This window comes from Microtus ochrogaster, chromosome 8 (genome assembly GCF_000317375.1).
Source record: "Microtus ochrogaster isolate Prairie Vole_2 chromosome 8, MicOch1.0, whole genome shotgun sequence".
NCBI classification, from domain to species: Eukaryota; Metazoa; Chordata; class Mammalia; order Rodentia; family Cricetidae; genus Microtus; species Microtus ochrogaster.
Genome location: NC_022015.1, coordinates 34,404,891 through 34,429,176, shown reverse-complemented (window position 1 = coordinate 34,429,176; position 24,286 = coordinate 34,404,891). Strand labels below are relative to the sequence as shown.

Below are 24,286 nucleotides of genomic sequence, written 5' to 3'. Positions count from 1 at the left end.
TTTCTATGATGATAGGTGTTTGTGTGGGAGTCAATGTGGTAATCAGAGTTGGTGTTGGTGTCTCTGTGGTGGTAGATGTTGGAGTGGAGGTATCTTGACTAGGTGTTGGTGTTGTGGTCTGTGTGGTAGTAGATATTGGAGTTGATGTCTCTGGGCTGCTCGGTATTGGGGTTGAAGTCACTATGGTTGTCGGTGTTGGGGTTGGTGTCTCTGTGGTGGTAGATGTTGGAGTGGACGTACCCAGACTAGATGTTGTGGTTTGTGTGGAAGTAGATGTTGTAGTAGAGGTTTCTGTGATGGTAGGTGTTGGGTTGGGAGTCTCAGTGGTAGTCAGAGTTCTGGTTGGTGTCTCTGTGGGGGTAGATATTGGAGTGGACGTACCTTGACTTTGTGTTGGTGTTGTGGTCTGTGTGGTAGTATATATTGGTGTTTTGGTTTTTGGGCTGCTCGTGTTTGGGGTTGAAGTCACTATTGTAGTCTCCGTTGTGGTTGTTGTCTCTGTAGTGGTAGATGTTATAGTGGATGTACCTAGACTAGTGGTTGTTCCTGTAGTTTGTGTGGAAGTAGATGTTGGAGTAGAGGTTTCTATGATGGTAGGTGTTGGGTTGGGAGTCAGTGTGGTTGTCTCAGTTGGGGTTTTTGTCTCTATGTGGGTAGATGTTGGAGTGGAGGTACCTTGACTAGGTGTTGGTGTTGTGATCTGTTTGGTAGTAGTTATTGGAGTTGATGTTTCTGTGGTCGTAAGTATTGGGTTTGGGGTCACTGTTGTGGTTGGGGTTGGGGTTGGTGTCTTTGTTGTGGTAGCTGTTGTAGGGAATGTACCTGAACTAGGTGTTGGTTTTGTGGTCTGTTTGGTAGTAGATAATTGAGTTTGGGTTTCTGGACTGCTAGGTTTTGGGGTTGGAGTCACTAAGGTGATTGGTGTTGGTATCTCTATGGTGGTAGATGTTGGAGTTGAGGTACCTAGACTAGTGGTTGTTGTTGTGATCTGTGTGGTAGAAGATATTGAAGTTGAGGTTTCTGGGGTGGTAGTTATTGGGGTTGGAGTTCCTTGTGTGGTCGGTTTTGAACTTGTTGTTTCTGTGATGGTAGATGTTGGTATGGATGTATTTGGACTAGGTGTAGGTGTTGTGGTCTCTGTTATATTCCTTATTGGAGTTGACATTACTGGGGTAGTTGTTGACGCAGTTGAAGTCATTGTTGTAGTGGATGTGGGGCTCGATGTCTGAGTGGTGGTAGATGCTGGAGTCGATCTTTCTGTGGTTGATATCTCTGTTGTGGTAGATGTTTGGGTTTGAGTCACTGTGGTACTTGGTGTTGGGCTTGTCTCTGTAGTGGTATATCTGGGTGTTGGTGTTGTGGTCTGTGTGGTAGTAGATTTTGGTGTTGGGGTCTTTGTGCTGGTAGATGTTGGGATAGTAGTCACTGTAGTAGTGGTTGAAAGTGGTGTCGTAGTGGAGCATTCTGGCTTACAGCACTCACAGCACTCGACATTGATCTCATAGTTGACACACACTGGCATTGGGATAAACCCTCCTAATTTCTGATCTGAATTTTTACACACTAGCCCAACTTCTGTGTTACAAGTGACAATCTGTCCTAGCTGTTCAAGTGTTTTGTCGTTATACATCACAGCTCTGCAGGAGATGTTAACTGCTTCCCAACCTGGTTTACAGGCATCTCCAATAGGTTCAAAATCTCCACTGTTTCTATCATTTTTGGGTTTGCCAGAATCTGTCCAGCCAGTCCACTCGCACTTTTTAATGCATGAAGTGGTGGTGGTGGTGGTGGTGGTGGTGGTGGTGGTGGTGGTGGTGGTGGTGGTGGTGCTTGGTGATGTGGCAGTTGAGGTGCCTAGTGAAGGGGTTGGTGAAGTTGTAACAGAGGTGGTTGGTGAAGATGTCTGTGAAGTGGTAAATGAAGTCACTGGTGTAGCACTAGATGAAATGGTTGGTGTAGTGGTAGGCAAGCTTGTTGGTGATGTGGTAGCTGGAGTAGTTGGTGAAACTGTTGACGTGGTAGGTGGAGTTGTTGGTGAAGTGGTAGGTGAGGCTGTTGGTGAATTGGTAGGTGAGGCTGTTGGTGAATTGGTAGGTGAGGCTGTTGGTGAAGTGGTAAGTGAGGCTGTTGGTAAAGAGGTAGGTGAGGTTGTTGGTGAAGTTGAGGGTGAGGCTGTTGGTGAAGCTGTGGATGAGGGGGTTGAAGTAGGACAGTTCACCTCTGGAGAGCAACACTTGACTCGTATCTCATAGTCATAACAACGTTCAAATACTCCGTTTCCATACTGGTCTTCGTTATTGCAAATGAGCCCAAATGAGACATTACACTGTACCTTCTGCTCCAGATCCTGCCAACTGAGTGTGGGTTCTGTGGCTGACCTGCACTCAATGTCCACAGGAGCACTACAGACGCTGTCGAAGGTCTCTTGCTCACCACCATCACTGTCATCACTAGGATGGTTGTTGTTGATCCAATCAGTCCAGCAGCATGGTACTAGGGAAGCAAAATTACATATAGGTTATTCATGCCTGAGGGAGGCTATGGGATCGAGTCTCCGGTGACCTCCGCAGCTGCCCCACAGATACCCTTGCCCACCCATCATCACCAAGGGACCATGTTTATAAGGTCGTATTTCACAACAGACATATTTCCACCTTCATGCAGCTGAAAGACTGTGGTCCAGAGAGACAGGGCCACACAAGGCCTGTCTTAGAGCCCCAACTCAGTACCCCTTCCTTGGCAATGTCGTGTGAGAGAAAAAGACTAACAAGAGAGCCATTCCTAAGGAAGAGTGTGAAAGGAACGCTGTCTATTCCTGACCAAGAACGTGGTCACTCACACAGGTCAGGTCCCACCTCTGTGTCTATAGATTTGGCAAACAGTGAGTAAATACACCCATGATCCACAAAAAGGTAAGTGCAGCCTGCCCTCGCTTCTGCTTCTGAAGGAAGCCCGGAAGGGATCTGGAAAGATTTTCCCTTCTTGGCCCTACTTACCAGGAGTTGCTGATGGAACTTCAGTCAAGAAAAAGGGGAGGATATCACTGCACAGTTTAAGTCTGAAACTCTCAACATAGACCATCGGCCTCAAACTCATAGCAATCATTCTGCTTCTGCCTCCCAAGTGCTGGCTGTAAGTGTGCACCACCATGCCCAGCCTGCATTATATGTGTGTGTACATTTATGTGTGTGCATGTTTGTGCATGTGTGTGTATTTACAAATGTGCATGAACATGTGTATGTGAGTGTAGAGCCCAGAGGACAATCCCCAGTGTCATCCTCAAGAATGTAATCTCCTTCCTTTCAGACAAGGTCGCCCATTGGCCCGGAACTTGACAATATAGTTGTCTTGGCTTGCCAGTGAGCCCGAAGAATTCTGTTGTCTCCGTGACCCCAACAGTGATATTACAAATGTGCACCCACTTGCGTGGCATTTTTACATACACTCCAGGGATCAAACCCATGTCCTCATGCTTGGGAAGCAAGTGCTTTGCCAACTGAGCCCAAGCCCAGTCAAGGCCCTCAAATTTACAGGTGTTCTTCCCTGTGTCTGTCATACCCCTGACAGCTTACCCATCATAGATATGGTTTGTACTGGAACAAATGCAGAGGAATGTGAGGACATCCTCCAGCATCCCCTGAGTTCAGAAAAATGTCGATACCACCTAAATTCACAGTTGATTTGCTGAATGGAGGCTGCATACACAGACTTGGCCCTGGGCCCCAGAAGATGAAGAACCCATGCTGGATTCTCAGGAGAACAAAACCCAGAATAAGCCTCACCTTCAGTGCTAGTTATCGTGCCCGTGATGGTGGCAGTGGCGGTAGCGGTAATGGTGGTGGCAGTGGCGGTGGTTGTGGTGGTGGTGGTGGAGATGGAAATAGGGGTAGAGACTGTGGTGAAGCTTGTCAGGGTGGATGGAGGTGGCGTGGAGGAGACACAAATATTCAAGTGTTGTTCTATTGTCCCATTGGAGTCGCAGATCTCAAAGTAGCAGAAGACACCATCCTGGGTCTCGTTAACAACCTTTCCTGTACAGAGGGTACGGGGTCGTCAGTTTAACAAGAAAGACAGCCTTTCAAGGCTTCCCCAATTTATCCCATGTGATGGAGGACTGCATCCTCCATTCCAGCAGGACTGCATCCCCAGAACCTCTTACTTTGAAGAAGGAGCCTCACTGGAACCCAGAGGCAATAAGCCCAGCACCCAGATGAGAGGTGCACTAGAAATTCCCCATAGGGTACCACTCCCATTAGAGAAAGAAAACAAAGATGTGAAGGGGGAGTCTCACGCTTGCTGCACAGCTCAGCACATTGAAGCTGGAAAGGACATGGGCAACCAAGAAAGAGAGCCCAGGAGGAGACCAATCCCTACCCAAGCCCAGGTCCCACAGGTATAAGAACAGCACAGTCCATAGGCTTCCTGGGTTGGGACCACTAACCCTCTACCTCCAGGATCCCAGCAGAGAGCAGCTTACCTTCATCTGGACCGCAGACGATTTCTGAAGTGTTGGTGCACATACTGCAAAGCAAGTATAGACGCTACAGGTCTTCCCCATACCCTCCTGCCCACAGACACCCACATGCCCATCTCCCTGTGTGCTGGCCCAAAGCCCCAGAGGACTGCCCAACCACAAGCCACAAAGGAACCCACCCATAGAGCTCTAAATGTAACCAGTCAGATGAGGTGAAGCAAGCTAAGAAAAAGCTGGCCCAAGAGAATGGGGTGAGATCAAAAGACCTGCATACTCCTAAGGACAGGAACTAGCACCTCTGTACCCTAGCTCCTTTGACCATATGTGTACAAGTGTGACTGGGTGTGCAACTGTATGTGGTTGTGTCCATGTATGTATGCACATTGAATGGGCTGTGAATGAGTGTGAGTGTGGCTATGAGCCATGTATGTGTGCTTGCATACACCTGACCGGCGTGACCGTATTTCCATGTGTCTGAACATGGTGTGTGTGTGTGTGTGTGTGTGTGTGTGTGTGTGTATACATGTGTGTGCCAACCTTTCCCAGGCCCTATGCAATGAAGGCTCAGTACCAAGACTTGCAGATATCCTTAGTGGGAATTGACGAATTGGGTGGATAGTGAATGCCATCAATATAGCAGCCACACTGGTCCTCAGTGACACATCTCATTCCGTCTTCATCATATATGGGCTTGTCCTCAGGGCACCGAGGGTAGCAACCTAGTGGGTATAGGAAATGGGGCTTAGACCACCGTGGATGATGCCCCTGGTCCATCAAACCTTCCTCATCAACCCCACCCCATCTGGCGTTTTGCTTGGAGATGTTCATGTTTGAAGACCAAGAGTCAGAAGACAGGGTTTGTGTCTACCCTGACACTAGGGTATTCTGCACCACACACACCCGTGAGGTAGTGTGCTCCTCCTCCACCACTTCAGGAGTCGGGGCCTTAGCTGGCTTCCATGGCTCCAGTTGAACAGACTGTAGTGAAGTGAACCTTAGCACCTGAGCCAAGCCTCTTAGCCCGTGGGCACCTCTCAAACAACCCTGAGTGTCTCCAGCTAACAGTAGCCCCCAGCCTGACAGAGGCCTACCCCTTGGTGGCCACCTTGCTGAAGAGCCCTGTCTGCTCACCCTCCAGGTAGTACACAGAGATGTTGGAGTGGATGCCGTTGATGGTCCTGCAGGTCTCAAAGCTGCGGTTTCCACACGGTTCATAGTGCCATGTACACTCATTTGGGAGGTTGTAGTAATCACAGAATACAGCTAGAGGGAGAGAGGATGGAACATGGTCTGGCTTGGGAGCACACAAGTGGGTACCCAAGTGAGCCTGCATCAGGGGACGTGAATGCCAGAGCATCCTACCAACACAGTCTCACTATGCCCCCAGAAAGGATGTCTGGGGACAAGGATGAGATGAGTGACATTCAGTCATCACTTGAATGGGGAAGGAAGCTGGATACTCACGGCATAGGTCCGGCCTCCTCCAGAACACGCAGGCCTCTGCCTTGGTGCATTCTTGAGCATAGGAGGCCACAGCGGAGCAGAAACACTCACAGTCACCACCCGTGTCGCAGGAGCAGGAGTCATGCACACAGGCCTCATAGAAGACCGTGGGGTCCACCTAGGAGGGAGACGTCCATGTGCCTTAGGCCCGCACTACCCTTAGAGAACCTGGACTACAGGACACTGAAGCTGGCCCACAGCCCCAGAGTAGCTGATATAGACAGGGACACACCCACATTCAGGCCATCCTGATCAACAGATCTGTCACCCATCCCCTGAGTGCCTCAAGATGATAATCCTAAAACTGTCTCTCCCCCTGCTATCTTCTAGGCTCAAACAAAACAAGTCATTTCTCTCCCTCCCTGATGAGCATGCAGTCAGGGCAAGGAGGGCGGAGTCTGCCCCAGGATCTCAGCAAGAAAGGTTGCTCATCTAATTACTGACTCAAAGAACCAAGTGTACAGAATTGAAGAATACCCCATGGTGGTACAGCAACATGCCTCCAAGTATCCTTAGACTACTTGGAGAGGCCAGGAGCCCAAAAGACAAACATAGCAAGACTAATAGATCACACCCTTCTCGTGGACACAGTCAAGCTCGTTCATCTCTTTCAGTGGCCCCAACCGTGGCCCTGAACACAACCACAATATGCCTCTAGTGGGACTCTGCCTACAGAGCCCTTTGCCCATGGCCACAGTCCACCCACACCTGTGCCCCTGCCCACACTCGTGACCCTCCCACGCCTGCAGCAGTGCCTACCTTGCTGTGGCCCTGCCCATGCCTTCAGCTCCACCTATCTTGCTGTGGCCCTGCCCACGCCTTCAGCTCCGCCTACCTTGCTGTGGCCCTGCCCTCGCCTTCAGCTCCGCCTACCTTGCTGTGGCCCTGCCCATGCTTGCACCAGTGCCTACCTTGCTGTGGCCCTCCCACGCCTTCAGCCATGCCTACCTTGCTGTGGCCCTGCCCATGCCTTCAGCTCCGCCTACCTTGCTGTGGCCCTGCCCATGCCTTCAGCTCCGCCTACCTTGCTGTGGCACCCTTTGAATACATGACTCTTGATAATGCTGCACTGCTTCTCTGCCCAGGAGCGACGGTGTGGGTTTAGGGCACAGGGGTCTGGGGTGTGGTTCACATCTGGGCATGTGGAAGCTTCCTTCCAGCTATTTCCAAAGTCCAGCTCACTGGTCACCACCATGTGGTCCCGAGTGGTGAAGTCATTCTTGGTCTGGTCATCAAAGTTCCCACACAGACCGCATACAGTGCCCTGTAGGTGGAAAGACAAGAGTCTCCAGCTTGAGCAGTTCTTGAAGTAGGTGAGAACAGCATCCACAGCATCTATGCTGGTGACAGCCCAGGACATGGCTGGCATCTTGGTGGCCCACCTTGTAAGAAGGAGCCAGCTTGATGAAGATGGTGGTCCTCTTGTCCCAGATAACGATAATACCAGGGCTGGCCTCCACTACCAGGTACAGGCCCACTTTCCGTGTGATGTAGGGCACATGGTGCCTATTTCCCAAATGCCTTACCACACGGTGTTTATCCATCAGCTTCAGCTCTGTCCCCTATTCAGAGAAAAGGACTGTCACTGACTGTGTCCAAGCCTTCCCACGGGATCCCCTGTCCCAGGAACCAGCAGCACTCACCCCTATAAATATCTTTATGGCCTTGGAGCAGGTAACGCCTGTGGTGCCGCAGGGGACATTCTCAGTGATAATGCTGAAGGAGCCAGTAGAGTTCTGGCCACAGTAGTCCTGGGTCCCGACAAGAGTGTTAGCCAAGAAAACCAGGACACAGGTGCCTACCCCAGCTGCTAAGGCCACCCCTCTGAGTAGAAAATGCTCTGCCTTTCCCCATCTGGGATTCAAGGCCCTAACTCAAACCCCATCCAGCCAGGTCTTTCCGTTGTCTGGGGATGATGATGCCATACAAAGGGCAGAATTGATAATAGCTGGGCCTGTCCACACACACACAGAGAGAGGGGGGGAGAGGAGAGAGAAGAGAGTAGGCTTTCTCAACACTCCCCATCCCCATACATCCCCATCTCATGGAGGAGAGAGGTTTACCACACCCTCTCTATTCATTGCTGGGAGCCCAAATCCTGGCAGCAAGAGTTCCAGGGTGAGGAACTAGCCCTTCCCACCCCAAGGACCTTCTTCCATATCTCAGGGCAGGCCCCTTCCTGGAGAGTTTCACAATCGCACCTGGACAGCCACATAGGAGCAGTGTCCATCAAAGTCATAGTGTTTCCCATCAAAGGTGATGTAGTGGCCACTCCCATAGATGGAGCAGGTGCTGTGGCATGCATAGCGGGTGCACTCCCAGCGTCCTTTCTGGCAAGTACTGCGGAGAAAGGTAGAGGAGCCTGAAGGGGCCTGAGGCCAACACTCCCACATGCCCTTGGAGAGCAGCTTAGGTAAGGCCCTGGGCACCATGGCACCAGCTCCTGAGGCCGTCCATATAGGAAACCTGCAAGCACCTATACCGGCCTCTAGGGTGACCTCTAGGGTGAGGGGTAGACATAAGACTTGCTCTGTCAACAGAGCAAGTATCCCCCCAAAAAACCAGCCTAACCCCTCCAATGCAGGCTGACTGGGCCAGCTCACCAGATGTTGTTACAGTCCAGTTTGATCTGGGCCCCAGGATTGTATAGGTCTTTGTTGTGGATGCAAGGACACTTCTCCTCCTTCACACAGCCACCACGGCCATCGTCCAGTTCCCCATCGGGACACACACAGCCGCTGACACATTCTGTATGGTACTGGAATAAGAAGGGCTCAGATGAGGGCCAAGCCTTCCTTGAGGAATTGAGTGCCCACAAGAGAAGATCTAACAGTGCCCTGGACCCCCAACTTCTCCTCCTCTCTCCTAAAACCCTTCCCTTATCCTGGTCAGGGAGACCAGGTAGGGTTGCTGTTCAAGGCCCCTAGGCTGACCTCTGCACTGCCTTAGGCCGCCACTTCTCTTCCAGGGTCACAGGGAGTACCAATAGACCCAGGTGTTTGTGAGACTCAGGCCCCAGCCCAGTGAACTGGCAGTATGGGAGTCTGCTTAGTCCACACAATGGACTCAGGCATCCAGAATGCCCCCAACCAGCCCTCCTTGGCACTCACATAGCCAGCCACCAGTGTCTGGCAGCTAGTGGGGCGGGGTTCCCGGGTGGCCAGAGCAGTCAAGTTGTTGCAATCCACAAGGATTTTGGGGTGGTTACAGGCTGTGGGGTTAAGAAGTCCGTCTTAGCTCAGATGAATTCAGGGTGCCAGGTTAGTAGGGAGGGGAAACAAGACTCAGACTGGTAGCCATACATGAATAACATCTGTAAAACTTACTGTGGCCAAGCAATTTGACCTGGGTGCATTGCAGCCTCCCGTTCCGGCAAATGCTATGAGAGAGAAGTGGAACAGGGTTCATGGGACTCAAGTCTGTCCCTACACAGAGCATATGCCAGCCAGGCCACTTTCAGAATCTCACCTCTGGCACCTCTGCACCATTTGAGAGCCTCAGGCCCCACAGGTAGAACCTCCCCCGCCCCCATTTTTCCCCTTGGGGCAGAGATTGAAGAGCGTCCCCTCCCCGACTCTATGGGCCCCTTGCAGAGTCCAGGACACTCACCAGCGCGCCCCTTGCCTCAGGATCACATCTCCTGCCTCCAGGTAAAGTCCGTAGTGGTAGCAGGAGCACTTAGCCAAGGGCACACAGCGTCCTTTCTCATCCATGAAGGTATTGTCAGGGCAGCCACAGCCTTCCACAGGGGCAAATCCCTTAAGGCAGTGAGCGTCACCCTCTGAGAGGGAGCGGCAGGTCTGCTGGCAAGTGGTCAGGTTGTACAGGAAGATCTGTGAGCTGGGGCAAGCGTGCACATCTTTGTCTGCAGGGGAAACCACGGGAGTGAGGGCCAATGGCACTGGACTCCAACTACTGTCCCTATAGGCTGTCCCTGAGCTTCTCCCTCCACCTGCAGACAGAGGCCAGCCACCCTAGGAACCCCTCCCAGGTTGCTAAACTCAGCTTCCACAGCTGTGGCCATCCCAAAGTCCATCTCTGCAAAATTCTGCTCCCACGCTGCACACAGAGCCTAAAGGTCGGGCAGAAGCTGGGTGACAGCTACAAGGAGCTGCCCCTTTTCCTGGACTGACTGCTCAGGGCTTCTGGCCCCCAGCCCACGGAGTTTCATGTCTGGACCCCATCCTAGGGAGCAGCCAGCGGGGGAGCACTCACTGCAGACGCGCTCCCGCCAGCCCCACAGCATGACCCCCTTGGCAGCACAGGCGTGGGCATAGGAAGATAGAGCTGCGCACATGCAGTCCTCATTGTTCTGACAGTTGCATGTGTCGTATTTGCACCTCTGGGAGACAAACCAAAGTAACAGTGAGGTGAGGAAGCCAAGCACACAGCCCTGGCACCCTGAGCACTCCAGTGAACACACATGTGCATGCACACCAGCACTCAGACAGACAGACAGACACACACACACACAGCCACTCACGGGCTCAGCCAGGTGGCCCAAGCACACTTTGTTGGCTGAGTATGTAGGGTTGGAGGATGAGCTCACCTTGTAGTAGTCAGTGGGGTCCACAGTCAGGTGGCACCTGGCAAAAGGGGTCTCTGACCGCTTCAGTAGGGAACACCAGTGCTCCGCATAGTTGGCTGGGGAGTAGATCAGAACCTCAGCACAACCAGGCTCCCCTCACATACTCTGAGCCTAAAAGTCTGATCACCCAGGATGGAGATGACACGGTATCCTGTGTGACCAAAGTCAGATCCCTCCATCCCTCCCTCTCTCCCATCATAATTCCAGGCAGCTGTGAGCAAGATGAGACCGTTTTGTATAACACCCACGTCCTCCCTTTCTCAACCCCGGAGACTAGAAGTTTTCAGATATGATCGAGAAGTGGGTAGGAGGGCACATTGTCCTAGCATTAAGCCAGGCCTGGATAAGAGCTGCCACCAGCAGTTAGCCTGACCAGCCCATCTACTTGGTCGCTTGGAAAGCTGCCACCATGGGGCCACTATAAACTAGCCAAACAGCAGGTAGATGTGCTGGTCACCAGCAACATGGACTATGCAACCTCTACCCACCCTTCCGCCCACATACTAGGTCCCCATCTGCTCTGAGGCGGTACTGGCCAGGACTCTGTGTCCTAGACAAGCCAGTGAACAGTGACCAACTTCCCCTGAGCCTTACCGCTCTCAATGTTCAGGGAACAGGGGTCATCTAGCCAGTCTAACTTGTCATGGCAGCTTGACTGGGCCTTCCAGGTGTTGGCGAAGCCAGCACCCGTGGCCTCCACCAGCCCGCCAGATGTCATGAAGTCATCATTTTCCTGGTCGTTGAAGTTTCCACAGAGACCTAAAGATGCAGGACAGAATTAGGAAGAACTGGATGCGGGCGCAAGCAGTACAGGACCCTCATGGGGCTTTTTCAAGGACGATACAAAAGGGACCACTCACCCTGCACCTGTCCCTTGGCAGACTGGTTCAGAGTCACAAAAAGCTGCATGATTGGGACCAGTTGAACCTGTAGCCGCAGCCCGAACACCGTGTTCACAACAATGTAGTAGGAAGAGGGTTGAAAGATGGAGAAGCTTGCTGCAAAACAAGAACACGTTGAAAGATAGCAGGGCTCCTGGGTTCCATGTGACTGTTGAGTGGCATACCCACCATCCCATTCCCCCACCACCAGCAGGGGCCCAAAGATAGAGCCTGCAAAGGGCCCAGGCCCCTAGGCTATCCCAGTCCCAGCTGGCTCTTTTGACTGGCAGCAGCTCAGGACCCCCTCCCTGAGCCACTCACCTGCCACATGGGGCAGGGTCACCTCCAGGTCATTGAGTAACACACTGCCACCTGATTTAAAGGCCACCACCTGCAAGAAATGCCACGGTTGCATAGAGCTGAGAGTGCCTGCATGCAGGACCTAGGCATGCTAGGAAGGGAGAGAGGAGGACTTACGTTCTTCTTGTTGTCAGTCAGTAGCACGACAGTTTTCAGGCAGGTCTGCTTGTCTGTGGAGCCGCAGGGGGCCAGCTCACCCAGGAGGGCATAGGAGTCATTGTGCTGGCCCTGTATGCAGAAGGATGCTGTGCTTACTGAGTATCCAAGCGCCTCCTGTGCCCTAGACCCCCCCACTTTTCGTCCTGTTTCTGAGAGCAGCACCACCCACCACCCCAGGGATGGCCTTCTCCAGAACCAGTCTCTCCTCCCTCCCCAGAGGACAGAGGGCCCCCAGCTCCATCCAGGTAGCCTGGCCTGCCTACCTTGGTCAAGACATAGTAGCAGTCCCCGTGAAAGGTAAACTTTTTTCCATCAAAGCTGGTGATGTGGGAGCCACCTTCTAGGACACAGGTCTGAGGGCATTCCCTATCTTTACACTCCCAGCGGCCAGCATTGCAGACACTGTTCAGAAGCAGGGCACAGGGTCAAGACCCAGTGACACCCCAGCCTGCCTGACCCCAGGCCCTATGCTCTGATACTTACCAGGTCTCACAGTTATTGGTAATCTTCTGGCCTGGCCCATGCAGGTGCCCATGCAGCTTGCAGTGGCACTGGCTCACAGGGATGCAGCCCTTGCCCGTGATGTCATCGTACACAGTGCCTGTGGTAGCCAGAGATGTAAACTTACCCTGGAAGCCTCAGGAAGTGCCAGTTTCCCCAAAAGGAGAGGCTGCCAGCCAGATCTCCACCCACAGACATCAGGACCCTGCTCTGCCGATGCAGATGCTCGCCTCCCAGCCCTTAGGGTTCTTTGGAGGGTCCCACCCCTCCCTGCCTGCTCCCTGACCCAGTCTCTGGGACAAGGGTCTTCCAGAGCATGTACCTTCTGGGCAGAAGCAGCCATCCATGTAGTGTTCCTCACACAAACTGCTGACCTCCAGATGTGAGCAGGTGTCTATGCAGGGCGAGCTGCTCTCCAGGTATACCATGTTACCAGGGCATTTCTTGGCTACAAGCAAAGTCAGCTCCATCAACCCACAAATAAGGCACTAACACAGTGCCAAGGCCACTGGCAGACAGGGTCTGGGTGCTTGGCACAGACATGGCTCCCACCGGGGGCTCCTTAAACCCAGGGACACTCACACAGAGCACCATGTGAGAGGCCCCCCAAGCACCCCATGGGTCACCAGCTACTTACGGCAGAGTGAGGCAGTCCTCCAGTTCTCAGGTCGGCCGCCTGCGTGGGAGCACTGGCGGGAGAACTCGGCAAGGGTGCTGCACTCGCAGGCACCATCCTGAGGACACGCGCAACGGTCCTGCATGCAGGCGCGCACATACAACTCCACGGGCACCCGGGCCTGGCAGTCCTCGAAGGCTGTGGAGGTCAGCAGCCTCTCACACTCGGCTCGCTGAAGAGAAGGACACAAACGTGGACAGCTTCACACCCCTGTTCGTACCCCTCCTCCCCTCCCCTTAGAGCATAGGAAACCCCAACACAGGCCAGCAGGTACAGACTTCCTAAGAGCCTGGGTTTCCCAGCAGCGACTCACATGCTCAGAGCAAGACTCTGGCTCTTGCACCACCTCCGGGTCCTGGCACTCATCCTCAGGCGTGTTGATCTTCTGCATGTTCCCAAATTCAATGGCATTGTAGTGTATGCCTATGGATGCAGGTGGTTAGCTCCTTGGGAGCTGGGAGCCTGCAGCCTCACCCCTGTCTTCCTCTCAACACGCCCAGTTTAGCACTCACCTTCTTTGAGGAACTCATAATAGGTCTGTATGCCATTGAAGTCCCCGCAGAGACCACAGGTGTGGTTCTGGAACCGGCTGTCTAGTTCTAGCTGTTGAAAAGGAAAACAGGGCAGGTGAGCAGACCTCAGGGCCCAGTACAGCTTCCAGAGTCCCTAGGTCTAAGCAGCTTCTCCAACAGGGCAGGGCAGGAGGAGGGCAGGGATCAGCCACCAGGAAGGGTCCTTCAGGTTGGGGTACCAAAATGCAGTCTCTGAGAGACAGAGACCAGTCACTGCACCTACAGCACAGAGGGCCCCTCCCAGGCCAGACCAATGGAGATTCTGGTACCAATCACTGTCTCCAGCAGCCTGCTCCACCACATAGGATCCTATGCCAATTGTGAGGCATGGGTCCCCCAATTCTGCCCTTCTATGGAGCTACAAGGCCTCTGGCCAGAGAGTGGAGCCCCGCCACCTCAGAGCCCAGGTTGCTGGTGCCCACCATGAGTGCGTCTTCACGGTTCCACATGAGGGAGAGACCAGCACGGGAGTAGACCTTGGTGTAAGCATCGTTCTTCTCAATGAGGAGCCCGGAGCTGTAGTGTGGGGTGCTGACCCTGTGGGGACCACTATGGGGTTACTCACCATCCCACCATCCCAGAGCCTACCCACTCATCCTCCCGAGGGTTCTGCTGACCTCCTGGCGCTGAGGACATTATCTGGATGAAGACAGCCCAGCCTGCCTCCTTACTTGGTCAGTATGTTCTCATCTGGAGCACAAACAGACCTAGCCAAGCTCCAGGAGGAGGCCAGAGCCGGGCAGAGGCCTCAGCAATGGCCAGAGAGCCTTTGTCCTGGGTGATTTCTTTGGGGCATGGTCAGGCCCTTCTGCCTATTTTCCTTCCCATACCCTCTCAGAGTCCAGGACAGAGGCCCTTCTCAGGAGCCCCAAAGGCAGTGGGTCTGAGATATGTTGGGGACTGAGCCCCCAACCCTCTCAGGCCCTTGGTTCAGAGGTATTTTTCTCACAAAATCTGGCAGGGTAGAACTCTCAACCCCTTCCCAGACTTTTACCCAGAGTTGTTCTTATTCCGGGACCCCATTCCCCTCCTGAGCTGGCCTGGAACTGCCACGCCCCAACCCCTGAGCCTCTATCCCTAGGGACCTCTGCCATACAACCCACACATGACAACATGGTCCAGCAGACCAGGCAAAGTAAAGGAACACTGGCAGAGCCCCCGTGCAAGACACAGAAAGGCTTGGAGTGGGAAAAGAGCAAATCCCCAGGGAGGTGAACCTGCAAGACAGGAATGCATTTAAGAGGACCTCATTGTTACTGAGACAAAGCCAGGGAACAATAGGGCTGGTAGAGCAGCCTCTCCCTTCTGGGCTTCTGCAACTTTAGCCTGGGGAGCAGGCTTCCTTCTGCACGGCCCCCAGGGGAAGCCTGCAAGGGACTCACAGGTTACCCAAGATCCCCAGTCTACAGAGGGGACTCATCAGTGTTTGGTGAGTGAATCCACAGCCTAGCTCAAACCTCAAAGCATCCCTATTAGCCATGTGCCAGAACAGAAGAGGGTGTCCTGGAGACTGGCTCGTTTATACAAAACGTTCAGGGGAGAACTTGCTCTGAGGAGCCAGAAGCATTCCCTGGCTTCTGGGACATGGGAGACAGATACTAATCCCACTCACATCGCCCCGTTCACCACTGCCAGCTTGTGGGTGAGGTAGATGATGTCATCCTTAATGGTAATGATGATGGACTCTATCTGGGGGTGACCCCCAGCCTGGCCCGAGCCCCGCTTCAGATGCACAGCAAATTCCTTGTAGGAGTCTCGGCAGTCAGAGGCAAAGTTGTAATCACAGAGGCCAGGGAATCGGAAGACATCGCCATCAAAGGTTTTGTAGTGGAAGTTGCCCCAGGTGCTGCAGACATGGTTTCGGGATATGGCTTCTGGGAGAACCATGAAGACACAAGGTGAGACACCCAGGTCTGAGGAGGACTTCCCTGAGCCCATTCTCCAAGTTAACCCCGGGGGTCCCCCCAGGGGTACCCATCTGAGGCGCCAGATCAGGGTTTCTAGATAAGATGGTACCCCTACATAAGCAGTCTCTGCTAACTATTGGTCAGCCTTCTGCAGGACTCTAAGACAAGGTACTACCTAGTGTGGCACGCAAGCAGGGAGTGAACGCAAAGGGGCATTTGGGCAATCTGGTCACTCTGCACACCTACTGCCCAGTCCCCTCTGCTGATGCTCTACTGAGCCCCACTCCATCTACCCCTCACCCAGCAAGAGGTTGGGCTGGGTTCCTCAGTCTTCAGGGGTCCCCACTGGGACATCCCCCACCCACAGCTTTGTCCTGATGGGACAGAAGTTTTCCATGTGGACACTCAGCCCATTCTCCAGAGGCACTGTCTTGCCGAAGGTCCCTTATATCTGGAACTGTCCTAAACTTGGCTTCTCCTAGACATCCAAAGCTTTCCCACTCCCACGGACGATGGACACTCAGGGAGTCCAGCTTCTCATCCTCTTGGTGTAGGACCCTCAGCCTTCGAGAGACCTAAGACCCCAGTCCAACTGGAGTGGCTCTGACTGGGGACCCCCTCTTATTCCAGGCACCCCTTACTAACTGCTTTGGGCTTCCCAGCCTCCCCACCCTCAGGGTGCTCTGCCCACTCCCTTGCCCAGATCATGCAGCCCCTTACCTTTCTGGAGCTCCGAGCCCCTGGCTAAGGCCAGGACTAGGCACACAGCCACCAGGCGAGCTAGTGGCAGCCCCATGGAGGCTCAGGAGGGTGGCACAGGAGAGCATCCCAGGGCAGGGGTCCAGGACTTATATGCCTAGCAGGCATCTGAGGGCGGGAGGACAAGGGAGGTGCAAAGGGTGGGTGGGGCATTTGCCGAGTTATCAGGAAAACAGCTGTGGGGGCTCCATGGGTCCCAGTGAGGAAATATTGATTCAGGTTATCTGAGTTTATCTTTATATGACTCCCTGGGTAAACTTGGCCTTCCTCAGGATGTCGCAGCCTCAATTATCCCAATGCCAGCACACACCCCAGGTGAACTCCATCCCTTTAAGTTACAAGCCAGGCCAATCTCAGGTTTGAAGAGGCGGGAGGTCCCTGCTGGCATTACATCCCATGAGCTCTGCCATACTCCTCTAAGTGCCCCCAGGTCTGACCCAGCAACCTCCAACACAGCCCAGGTAGAATAAGGAGCTTCCAGGTGTCTGCCAACGTCTCCATTCTATTTCTCCAGGAGCCCTATGGGCTGAGACACCAGGACTGCTGAGGCACCTCAGTTCGTGTCCCCTGGGGGAGACAAGTGTGGCAGGAATCGAGACTCCAGAGGGGGTGTCTGACTCCAGTCCGTGATCCAACCCCACAAGGCAAGGAGGAGCAGTGGGGACCCGGGGGAGGGGGCACCTGTTTCCGTGGAGCCTGCTGCACTCTCCAGAGCCCAGCTAAGTCGGCTCTCTAATCCCCTTGTTTTCCCAGGCGCTGCCAGTCTCTGGAATTAAATGTAATTAGAACTTGGGCAGCCCTCAGCCCAGGCAACAACTCTTATTGGAATCATGTCCCCTGGTGCAAGAGGAAGTAGCCTGAAGTGGCCACTTTGTGAGAATGGGGTCTGAGCAGAGAGGTTAGCCACCCCCTACCCCAGCAGGTCCTGCCGCTGCAGTCTCCTGAGGCTAACACTTCTCCTAAGGACATGGGGGCTGGGGAAGCCCAGGAAGCCTGTCTTGTTTCCCAGTCACAGCTGTTACTCCAAGAATGTGATCCTGATTCCAAAGGAGCAGTGACCCTGCTGATCCTCAGTCCCCTGAGCTTAACCCAAAGCTGCAGCTGCCTCTCTAATGTCTGGCAATGCCTCCGGAAATCAGGACACAGCCAACATGAGCCTATGGGAGACACCGGATCCCAAGGTCCACACCAAGCTGGAGAGACACAGGTAGCCACCCATGCTGTAGCTGGAGCTTAAACTGACACCTAGGAAAGCCCCTCCTCCATATTTTCCTCTTCCAGAAAACAAGGATAGGTCCTGACTTTGGCTAGAGTACACGCAGTAAATTTGGTCACAAGATACCCCTGGCTCCAGTTCAGTCACAAAGTTCCAGAGGTGAGTGAGGGGGGAAAAGGGCATCAGTGGTCACAGATCCCCTAAATGACGATGGCATCTCCTTTCCTAAGCTACTGCACAGAAGCCACATCCCGGACTAGAGAAACTGCTAGCAATAGCACCTGTTCTACAACGCCACCCACGTAGGCCACTGGGACCTCCACGGCATCCCAGCTGAAGTCTGAAAAGGGTCCCTCTACAAAGACATCAAAGATAGCAACCACCAGCCAGAGCACCGGTGGAAGCCACTCTTCCCATCTCGCTGTGCTCATCGCTCTAGCTCTGTTCTGTCCTCCCCACTATAGCTCAGGCATGTGGGAGAACCTGAGTATAGCCTAAGCCCAAAAAATAGGGATTATAGAACTAGAGCCAGCTGGGCCAAGGAATCCATTGTTTGACTTCCCTATGTGGGCCCCTCAGGCTGGCACCATGCCCTGGGGAAACCCAAGGATGGACCAGGCCCTAAGAACTTGTGCTTTTCCATACCGTGCTCTCTCTGCTATGGAGGGAGTCAGAGGAATTGGGACCAGACTCATGATGCCCAGCACAGACATCTGGCTGCACTCTGAGAATCTGGGTCCTCTCCGGTCCTCCCTCAGTGGAGAAACTGGAATCATTGGATGGAGCGGTGGTGATGACCCCAAGCTGAGTGACCTGACGCTAACAGATCTCTCGGTCCAATGCAGAATCTCAAGTGATTTATGTGAGCTTTGACAGCCCAGCACACGGCTGGGCCCAGTGGTCAAGCCATAACCCTAGTAGTTTAGGGAACTGACATAAAGGCAAATGGCAGTGAGGTTTCTGTCAAGTTCAAATGGCTTCATCGCCTGCTTTTCAGCTACCAACTCTGGTAGTAAGGATTGTAGTGGCATTCCATTTGTATTTTAATAAAGCTTGCCTGAAGATCAGAGAGTAAAACAGCTCAACTGGTCAGCCTTACAGACCAGGCAGTGGTAACACACACCTTTAATCCCAGTAGCCACACTAGTTGCCATAGAAACTGGGTGGTGGATGCCTTTAATCCTAATGGTGCATGCTTTTAATCTCAGTTCTAGAGAAGATTATAAAATAGGAGGAGACAGATCTCAGACACAGTCTCATTCTGAGATTCCTGGAGGCAAGATCGCCATTTCAGACAGATCAAGGTGGCTAATGGCTTGGCTGGTTTGCTGTTCGGATCTTCAGGTTGAACCTCAATCTCTCTCTTTCTGAGTTTTTATTAATCATGTTTCAAAGGATGAGGACCAGGACGGCCTATGTAGGGGGCCAAGGTTCTGCAACAAGACAAGCATGAACTTGAAAGCGCTGAGTGGCCACACAGAGGCCAACACACATCGAGACAGATCCAGAGACCACACTGAGTGCGACAAACACGAAGATGATTGACGACTTCATCCACCTGATCGACCCCTTCTCTGTGCTGAGGTCTTAATGGGCGCTGCCATGGGCCTCGAAGCTCACTTTCCCACTCTTGGCCCCAGAGGCCCTTACCCCACCTCCTTGTAGCTTTTCCACAGGGTATGAAAGACTGTGATGAAGGAGAGAAGACGTCAATACTTTGAGGAAGTTGCTGGGCAGTGTCGTTGTCTGTGACAAGGATGTGGTGACCAAGGTAAGAATGACCGCCCCACCCAGTCACAGGCGGGCCCTGCTGGGCAGGCTGCCTTCCCAGTCCTTAAGTTTGAGGAAGTTGCTGGGCAGTGTCGTTGTCTGTGACAAGGATGTGGTGTCGGAGGTGAGGATGACCGCCCCACCCAGTCACAGGCGGGCCCTGCTGGGCAGGCTGCCTTCCCAGTCCTTTAGTTAAACCAGAACTGAAACCAACAATGGTCAGGGTCCCAGGCATCCTAGACCTTCTTCTGCCAGCCCCACACCCTGCAGTGTTTACCTGGACAAGACACTGTTCCTGGGAATTGCACCGAGTTTACAGCCTTGACTGCAGGGAGGAGGCAGCAAAGACGTCACAGCTCCTAATGTGAATGTTCTACTCTGTCCACACACTGACTCATCCGGAAGCTGGAGGGGAGGGGAGGAGGGACTGCAGGAGAAGAAGGGCGAGGGGGATGAGGGAAGGGCGAAGAGGGAGTCCACCCCCAAATGGGGACCATCCAAGCCCCCACTCCCCTTCTCAGTGATCTCCTACGGCGGTTTCTGCTGTCTATCAGCCTGGCTGAGGCTCACTGTCCAGTGGTTTGGCCAGACATTAGCCTTGATGTTGCCTAGAAGGTTCAGATGTAGGTAGATGGTCCTCCCTGGAATGGGTGGTGAGATCTCACAAAAAAAAGAGACTGCAGTCCGCAAGGCAGAGAGGAGTCTACCTGCAGATCTGCTTTGAGTCTCCCATTTGCCCACCTTCCTGCAGGTTTCAAACTTGCAGCCTGCTAGCTGGTTTTATGTGTTGAACTTGACACAAGCTAAAGTCATCAGAGAAGAGTGATCCTCAGTTGAGGAACTGCTTCCATGAAATCCAGCTGTAAGGCATTTTCTCAATTGGGAGGCCCAGCCCATTGTAGGTGGTGTCATCCCTAGACTGCTGGCTCTGGGTTCTATAAGAAAGCAGGCTGAGCAAGCCAGGGGAAGCCAGCCAGTAAGCATCTCCCCTCCATGGATCATCTTCTGCCTCCAGGATCCGGTACTGCTTGCGTTCCTATCCTGACTTCCTTCAGCGATGAACAGCAATGCTGAAGTGTATACCTAATAAACCCTTTCCTCCTCCACTTGCTTTTTGGTCACGGTGTTTTAGTGAAGTAATAGAAACCCTAACTAAGACACAGCCCCGCCATTCCATGAGCCAATTCCTTAAAGTAACATTTGTCTATATGTGTGCACTTACACGCCCTCTGTGTTTGCTTCCACACCCCCTGCTGCTTCAGTCTCCCTGGGCAACCCTGACTGATACATCTTGCACAACCCCTCTCTCTCAGGGTGGGAGGCAGACTGCAGCTTTATGAGTTCCCTAGCCCAGACAGTTTCTCCCTTTCTCTACCCCATTTTGACCTCAATGTGACCTCACTGACCTTTCCTGTGTCAGCCACGTGAGTGGTCTCCGGCCATTCCCCATGATGCTCTGTAGTCAATTTGATTGCTAATGCCTGTTGCAGAAACAGAAACCAAACTACTGAGGACTTTGTGTCTCAGTGGCTACAACAGAGCCTCTCTGGACATAGGAGACAAAGCTGGCTTAACAGCCCTGCTGACCACTGCCCTTGCCATCCTGGCCAAGCATCCAACACCAAGCTACCAAGTCCCAGACAGCAGCAATGAACTGAAGCGAGAAGCTTGTATCTCACCACAGTCAGCAGACAGAGGGTACTCCCTGAGCAGCCATAGTTCTCAGCCCCTCTGGATTCCTAAAGGAAACCCCAGCCCCAGTCACACAGGGACAAAGCAGTAAGTCCTGGGCCTAGGCCTACAGTGAAGCATCTGTCCCACAGGGCCTCCCCTGAAACATAAAGGCAAGCTCCAACACAGCAAATGGGTCCCCCACCTTCACCTTCAAAGGCTTGAGAACAATGGGAGCAGACAAACCTGGCCACACACCAAGTCCCCTGGGAGGAAGTCAGTTCAGCACAGGCTTGAAGGTCAGAGAGGAAGCAATAGAAGGCCTGGTCAAGCCAGCAGGTTCCACTGGACAGGTTTATACAGGACAGGTTACTGGAGGGCACTGCCCCGCTCGACCCCCATCTATCAGACAGGTCATTACCGTTCAAGAGTTCAGCCATTCTGGGGCAATGTCTCTCTCCTCCCCTCAAAACTTGGCTCACTTCTCACACTCGTAGAGACCTCTGTCCTCACCACACCGGTCATACTGCGTGACCGTTTCTGTTGTATCTCAAGGAGGGCAAGCCATGTGTGGCTCTCATGGGCCACCCTCAACATGTGCACCTGTTGTGTGACATTTTGTTTGTGTTCAGACAAATAAAACTTTCTTGGAGTCAGAGGGCAGAGCTAGCCACTAGTTGACCGTAGAGGTTTGGAGGACTGTAGAGAGAAGAGACAGGAAGCGGTAAGATGGGGCTGAGAGAGGATCTTAGCCTTTTCGGAGGGAGGAATGGAAAAGGAAGCAACCGGCAGCTGCTTCCGGTTCTCTGACCTTTCAGGTTTTTACCACATATTTGACTGCTGATTTTTATTGATAAAGATTGATTAAATTAACACTTCATCTGGCATCCAACTTTTGGAGCACAAATCCACAAAATAGCCACTTGCCCATGGCTTTGCAGCCACCAGCACCAGCCAGAGCTGCATGCAGGAGGTGCACCTGCTGGAGTCGTGATGCTGCTGGCTTCCCCCGCCCAACCCCAGTCCTCTGAGTGAGCTGGGGATTTTCCTATTGCGGCCTCTCCACAGCAATCTCCACAAGCCCCAAACCCCACAGGTTCCTGGGCTCCAAATGCCCCCAGAGCTCACCACCAGCCAGCTCTGCCCTCAGGCAGCTCTCTGCCTTCACTGCCTGCCGGTCATGCATGCTTCTTGTGTACATTCAGACTGGCTCTTTGGCTCCTTTTCCCCATGAGCCGTGGGCTTTCCCTGGACCCCCTCCTTGAGCTGCTGACATGCGATCAGCGGCAGCTGTCCTCAGCCAAGCTGTGCACCATCTGTGCTCTCGGCCCAGACATGCCGCACAGCAGCGACAGCCAGCCTCACACTGCATGTCGTCGTCAGCAGATCTGGGGAGACAGCTTGGAATTCTTAAAGGGGAGAATTAGTTTTTAGAAAAGGAGAGAGCTTTTTTTCCCACATTAAAAAATGGAAAACCCTGTTGTGATGGAAGGGATTAGGTCTTTGTGCAACTCCACGGTGGATGGTTTAAAAACGGAACAATTAAATGAGGGGGGAATTAACTGAGCTGGGATTTACATAATGTCAACTATAAACTATCAGTTTAGTAATTCTTGTTTTACCCCTAAAAGAGTTGGTTGCTATGAGTGCCAAGATACAGGCCTTAGGAAATGTTACTGAAGAAAATAATGCCATTTTCCTGATAGTGACAAGTCTTAGAAAAACTTACTAAAACAGATAATAGAGATACCGGGACAAAGAGAAATTTAAAAAGAACCAACCTCACCATTATATTATAAATTTAGAGAGGAACAGCCCAAATTTATCAAAAAAAAAAAAAACAAACAAAACCCCAGCCTTTATTTACCCAGTTACCATACAGGACCAACTGCCAAATGACAGGTACATAAGAGCTGACTGGATTCCTATGGAAATGTTAGATTTCAGGAGACTTAAGGAAATGAAAGTCTCATATGGTATGCATTCACCTTTTGTGAGGCAGATGTAAAATTGATAGTAAACTAGTAACAGAATTGTCCCACAAGACTGGAAAGACATAGTTTCAGCAGTATTGGAACCCGGTCCTTAATTACAGTGGAGGACCTGGTAGAAAGATGGGCTAAGACCATTGGACAGTGAATCAGGGCTAGAGGTATGGAAATTTCCCAACATCAGCTTCTTGGAGAGGGTGATTACACTGATGCACAAAGACAGTCTCTATATGATGAACACACCTTGACGCTACGCCACACAGTAGCTTTGAATGTTTGTATGGTCTGGATAGACATAACAAATTATGGCCCTTTAACCTCTTCAAGATCTGCTGCATATAACATTTAAAATGTTTAAGTTTTCTACAGAGAATCATGGCCATACCTAACAGTGACCTTTAAAGTCTCCATAAGGCCAGGCGATGGTGGCACACGCCTTTAATCCCAGCACTCGGGAGGCAGAGGCAGGCGGATCTCTGTGAGTTCGAGACCAGCCTGGTCTACAGAGCTAGTTCCAGGACAGGCTCCAAAGCCACAGAGAAACCCTGTCTCGAAAAAAAAAATTATAAAAAATAAATAAGTAAATAAATAAATAAATAAATAAATAAATAAATAATAAATAAAGTCTCCATAAGGAGGATAGGGCCCTACAATGACCATCCCACTGGGACTATGCTAATGCTACTAAACTGACAAACACCACCCAAAGATCAACTTTAGACTACAAACTGCTCAGGGCAATTTCAAGATGGCTGACTGAGGTGATTCAGCCTCACAGACTACTCTAGCCAGGACTTGAGACAAGCCCTGTATTTTCCCATTACACAGAGATTAGACAACAAATGATACAGTTAGCTCTCCCTGGTCTTGACAGTTATCCCAATTCTTTTCAGGGTTCCCTAAAGATGCTATCACACCCAGATAACATAAGAACATGATGCCCATATTCCCAAGAGGTGGGGGTGGGTGGGTTTTGGTCACTCAGTGGGTTATGGATATTTGTCATCATTTGGAGGGTTGGTTACAAGTTGTTATTGGTAATGGTGAGTAAAAACACTGAACAAAGGAGATTAGCTTCAGGGATCTTGTTCTGAAAAGAAAAGGGAGGAATATAGAAAAGATAGAATCAAAGGGTAGATTATTAATCTACTTTTAAACCAAAAAAGCAATGACTAGTCTTAAATGTTTTACATTGGTATGTATTTTTGTATATTGATACAAATTTGAGGTTATTTTGGTTATACTGTATATGTGTTTC

General features: G+C 52.1%; 1 protein-coding gene across 1 annotated transcript in view; it reads right to left on the bottom strand.

Moving 5' to 3' along the window:
* The window catches only part of Muc2 (mucin 2, oligomeric mucus/gel-forming), a 33,515-nt gene extending 17,098 nt beyond the window's left edge, over window positions 1-16,417 (bottom strand). Inside the window, exons 1-28 of the mRNA XM_005351535.2 lie at window positions 16,342-16,417; window positions 15,327-15,588; window positions 14,137-14,251; window positions 13,655-13,745; window positions 13,456-13,565; window positions 13,104-13,314; window positions 12,789-12,914; window positions 12,449-12,566; window positions 12,229-12,367; window positions 11,924-12,034; window positions 11,768-11,837; window positions 11,426-11,563; window positions 11,160-11,324; window positions 10,527-10,621; window positions 10,193-10,319; window positions 9,587-9,842; window positions 9,304-9,356; window positions 9,088-9,188; window positions 8,581-8,735; window positions 8,179-8,317; window positions 7,621-7,728; window positions 7,360-7,539; window positions 7,002-7,241; window positions 5,939-6,095; window positions 5,046-5,193; window positions 4,478-4,521; window positions 3,783-4,031; window positions 2,328-2,493 (exon numbers count right to left, since the gene is read on the bottom strand). Of these exons, the coding sequence (XP_005351592.1) occupies window positions 2,328-2,493; window positions 3,783-4,031; window positions 4,478-4,521; window positions 5,046-5,193; window positions 5,939-6,095; window positions 7,002-7,241; window positions 7,360-7,539; window positions 7,621-7,728; window positions 8,179-8,317; window positions 8,581-8,735; window positions 9,088-9,188; window positions 9,304-9,356; window positions 9,587-9,842; window positions 10,193-10,319; window positions 10,527-10,621; window positions 11,160-11,324; window positions 11,426-11,563; window positions 11,768-11,837; window positions 11,924-12,034; window positions 12,229-12,367; window positions 12,449-12,566; window positions 12,789-12,914; window positions 13,104-13,314; window positions 13,456-13,565; window positions 13,655-13,745; window positions 14,137-14,251; window positions 15,327-15,588; window positions 16,342-16,417 (3,950 nt within the window). The remainder of the gene's footprint in view (window positions 1-2,327; window positions 2,494-3,782; window positions 4,032-4,477; window positions 4,522-5,045; window positions 5,194-5,938; window positions 6,096-7,001; window positions 7,242-7,359; window positions 7,540-7,620; window positions 7,729-8,178; window positions 8,318-8,580; window positions 8,736-9,087; window positions 9,189-9,303; window positions 9,357-9,586; window positions 9,843-10,192; window positions 10,320-10,526; window positions 10,622-11,159; window positions 11,325-11,425; window positions 11,564-11,767; window positions 11,838-11,923; window positions 12,035-12,228; window positions 12,368-12,448; window positions 12,567-12,788; window positions 12,915-13,103; window positions 13,315-13,455; window positions 13,566-13,654; window positions 13,746-14,136; window positions 14,252-15,326; window positions 15,589-16,341) is intronic.
* Window positions 16,418-24,286: the final 7,869 nt, after the last annotated feature.